Source organism: Aegilops tauschii, chromosome 5, assembly GCF_002575655.3.
Source record: "Aegilops tauschii subsp. strangulata cultivar AL8/78 chromosome 5, Aet v6.0, whole genome shotgun sequence".
NCBI lineage: Eukaryota > Viridiplantae > Streptophyta > Magnoliopsida > Poales > Poaceae > Aegilops > Aegilops tauschii.
The window spans coordinates 311,533,436-311,537,102 of NC_053039.3; the positions used below are offsets into that span (position 1 = coordinate 311,533,436).

Below are 3,667 nucleotides of genomic sequence, written 5' to 3' on the forward strand. Positions count from 1 at the left end.
GACCCAACAGGGTGACCCAAACGGATAAAGCGTCCGCCCGCTGTCCGCTTACTGTCTGTCCCGGACTGAAACTGAACGCAAATATGAAAAGAAATGGGTCCGCGGCGGACAAAAGCGGACTCTCCCATCGCTCGCTCTTGTCCGCTCCAGCCCTCTCGTGTCCGGCCTGGACCCACCTATCAGTGACCCAGCACTGCCTCCACAACCGCCGCGACGAGGCCACCGGCGGCGCCACCGACGCAAGCCGCTGAGCCGAGCAGAGCAGCGGAGATATCTCGCGGAACGGCAAGCGGGTGACAGGGAGAGCTCCGGCACTCCTCCTTTCTGCGTCCTCGGCGACGCTCTTGGGACCTGGCCGGACTGGAGCACGACGGGATACCGGGCCGCGGCCGCGTGCGGGCCGCCGGAGCAGTCCGTCCGTCCGGCGGCGACGGCGGCCCGGGGCCATGGCGCAAGAGGGAGGAGGGGCAGCCGTGGCGCTCGCAGCGGCAGAAGCAGCGCCTCCATGACCTCGCCCACCTCGCCGGAGTAGTCGAGCGGGAGCAGTCCTTCCGGCAGCAGACGTCGCGAGAGGGCCCTGCCATTTTCTGTCTGGCTGCTCGCCTGGTGTTGCCCTCGTCAGCGGAGCACGGCAGCAAGCAGCGGGCGGCCCGGGCCGGCGCGCAGCGGAGCACAACAGCAAGCAGTGGCCGGCTTGGGCCGACGCGTAGCGGAGCACAGCAGCAAGCAGTGGGCGCCTCGGCATGCAGCAAGTAGCGGGCAGCTACTAGAGCGGCAGCAACACAGCAGCAAACAGAGCAGCGAGCAGCAGGGCAAGCACGGGGCGCGTTGGGTGCATCCAGTATCCGGGCGTGTTCGCTGCACATCCCTTTGGCGGACAGATGACCCAAACGGACAAAAAACAAACGAAATTCATATCCGTTTAGGTCACTGCGTTGGAGTTGCTCTAATACGTTTTTCAAAGTTAACTTAGACTGGGTTACTCGCAAAAAAGAAAAACTTTGACTATGGGTTAGCGTAATAATATATAACATGCAAGTTACATAAAGCATACCATCAAATTCATACGTGAAAGAAGTTTCTAATGATATGATTTTTATATCCCTTCATGCGGTATTACTTGTCGCAGAAATGGATAAAAATGAATGTATCTAAAATTAAAATACGTATAGATACATTCGTTTCTTCGATAAGTAGTTCTGGACGAAGGGAGTACATCTTATATATTAATAAATTTATTATTGATAAAAGGCTACCTCGAAAAATGTATTAAGTCATATATATGTGGATGGGGAGAGTACGTAGCATCACAAAACCAGAGCTAGCTTCATACCTACAGGGTAAAATTTCCCCCCATATTCGCCCTTCGATACATGGATATGGACTCGTCGATGGTGACGTCCGGGTAAAGCGAGGCCCCGAGCGGCCTCAACTCCACCGTGTTGACGAACGGCGTGCCGGTGCCGGTATTCAGCAGGCACACCGGCACCCAGCTGGACCACGCGACGAATATTGCCTCGGACCACCAGTCGTCGGTCGTGTCTTGGAGCGTGACCGTGTCCCAGTAGTTGGTGCCCAGGTGCAGGTCGAACTGCAGCGACAAGGGGCTGCTCTTGCCGTCGTATCTGCCGTGGAAGAACTCCATCCGGACCAGATATTTGGCACCGCTCTCCGTGGGGAGCGTGTAGCAATTCCGTAGGCCGGACGGGAAGCTCCTCAGCGTTAGCAGGGAGACGTCGTTAGTAGAGCTCTCCTGGTCGGCGGCCACCCTGTGGTTCTCCCCGCCGTCCACGTACGGACTGTCAGAGATGTAGGCGATGTTTGTGTAGGTGTCCTTGCGCCCGCTGAATCTGGCATCCAGGCCGCAGTCGATGCTCAGAAAACCTGATTGATCGCACGTAGCACAACAAGGACGAAAAAAGATAAATTATCGATCAAAGCCGGCGTACTTCGTGGCAAAATATCAGCACGAGCGTTTCAGTGTTGTATGGGCACATGCATGGACGGATACGATCGATGTACGTCCTTGAGGTTAGAAACCAACCTTCTTGCTGACCGGCGACATGAACTGCTGTGGCTGCCAAGACGAATGCACCAAGGAAAGGAAACAGCACCATCGAGAAAACAGCTCAGTTGATAACTACACCGCATGCAATGCAGTGGCACGGCGAGAGGGCAATGCCTCAGGGGTTAGCATTAGCTGCACACAGTAACCCGTCTCACCAGCCTTAGGGTTAGGACCTAAGCGCAAGTTGGAGATGATTTTTTAGGAGATTGATGATATATATCCTCGCTCCACTAAACACAAGTGAGAGTGACATAAAATCAGGTTAGCTTCTATCCGAGAGGAGAAGAAAAACAATTTTTTTTAAAAGGGAGGATAAACCCCCGGCCTCTGCATCTGGACGATGCATGCGGCCATCTTATTAATTATTCACAGAGACCATACAAAGTAATACATCAGTGAGTCTTAAGCCATCATCTAGGCAACACCTGTTGCTACTCCTAGTGCATTGAAGAAGGTGTGCCGAATATTCAGGCCTAATATCAAACGGACATCGCACCAAACCCTAACATCTAAAACCGGATGCCCCAGCCCAGCCACATACCGGGACTGGGTCCCATACCGGACCGACGCTCTCAAAGGTTGCCGCCACCATCTTCCACTGGTCCATCTCCAGAGCAGCAACTGACCCGTCGACCTTGCCTGGCCTGCCGTCGACGGCACCACGACGCCAGACAACTCCACCATCCTACACGAATATGTCCACATGCGCCCGTTGCCGAACCTCCGCAGCACCATGCCACCGGGATCCGCCGCCGGCCTTGCAGTGGATGAGACACCGCTCTTCCGCTTGTCCCGTCCAACTAGCACTTGCTCCAAAACGATGCCCTCAGGAGGGACAACGGCATCAAAGGTACCATCATCGTCCGATTCGATAGATGCAGATCTAGGTTTTCTCTGGAGCATCACGAGTGGGGTGCCACGACCTGCAACAACGATACTTCGAGAAGGGAATGACATCATAGACGTCTCCATCGTCCGCCGTGATCGAAGTCGACGCCATTGAATGAAACCCGTTCCAATAGAAGTGACCCTATAGAACCTTTTTGTTATGGCAGGCCGCACGCCACATGTATAGCGTATTCAAGGCTCGGGCCACGGCCGTCGTGGCAAGATCCATGGGGGACGGCAAGCAAAGAGACAAGGGAGGGAGGGAGGCATCTCTAGGGCTTTCGCCTAATGGATCGCCCGCCCATAGTGCAAACAACAACCTTAATAAGCAACAGTACTTTTGAAGATTTAGATTGGTGCGATATAGTTGACATACATATTTTTAGAGGTAATATCACAGGTGGTGCTTAAACTTGCCACCGATGTTCACTTTAGTGCCTGAAGTTGAAAAATACACCGAACTGGTTTCAAAACTTGGCACGAGCGTACAAATACAGTGCTAATCCCATTAGTAGACGTTTTTACGCTGACGTGGCACCGTAGTTCGCTTAGCATGCACAGACAACCTCGCCCTAGCAAACTGGAACTACTGGCCAGTACGCCATACGTTTTCTCGTGCATGTTAATGAAAACAGATCTTTTTTTAGAATAATGAAAACATTTCCTATTTTGTTAGATAAAGAAACACGTTCGTGGGTTTTAATGGCCTGC

At 53.3% G+C, this 3,667-nt stretch overlaps 1 protein-coding gene across 1 annotated transcript; it reads right to left on the reverse strand.

Moving 5' to 3' along the window:
- Window positions 1-1,333: 1,333 nt before the first annotated feature.
- Window positions 1,334-2,117, reverse strand: LOC141022798 (probable LRR receptor-like serine/threonine-protein kinase At4g29180). Its single transcript, XM_073499065.1, has 2 exons — window positions 2,045-2,117; window positions 1,334-1,884 (listed from the first exon to the last, which is right to left on the reverse strand). Exons 1-2 carry the CDS (start codon window positions 2,115-2,117, stop codon window positions 1,334-1,336), a joined length of 624 nt encoding a protein of 207 aa, XP_073355166.1.
- Between the last annotated feature and the right edge of the window lie 1,550 nt (window positions 2,118-3,667).

What these genes read in the sequence shown, in the direction of transcription:
- LOC141022798 (XM_073499065.1), bottom strand. Translation starts at nt 2,117, where the DNA reads ATGGTGCTGTTTCCTTTCCTTGGTGCATTCGTCTTGGCAGCCACAGCA. An exon ending in TGTCGCCGGTCAGCAAGAAG is followed by an intron (nt 1,885 to 2,044) that starts GTTGGTTTCTAA and finishes GCGATCAATCAG; the next exon opens with GTTTTCTGAGCATCGACTGC.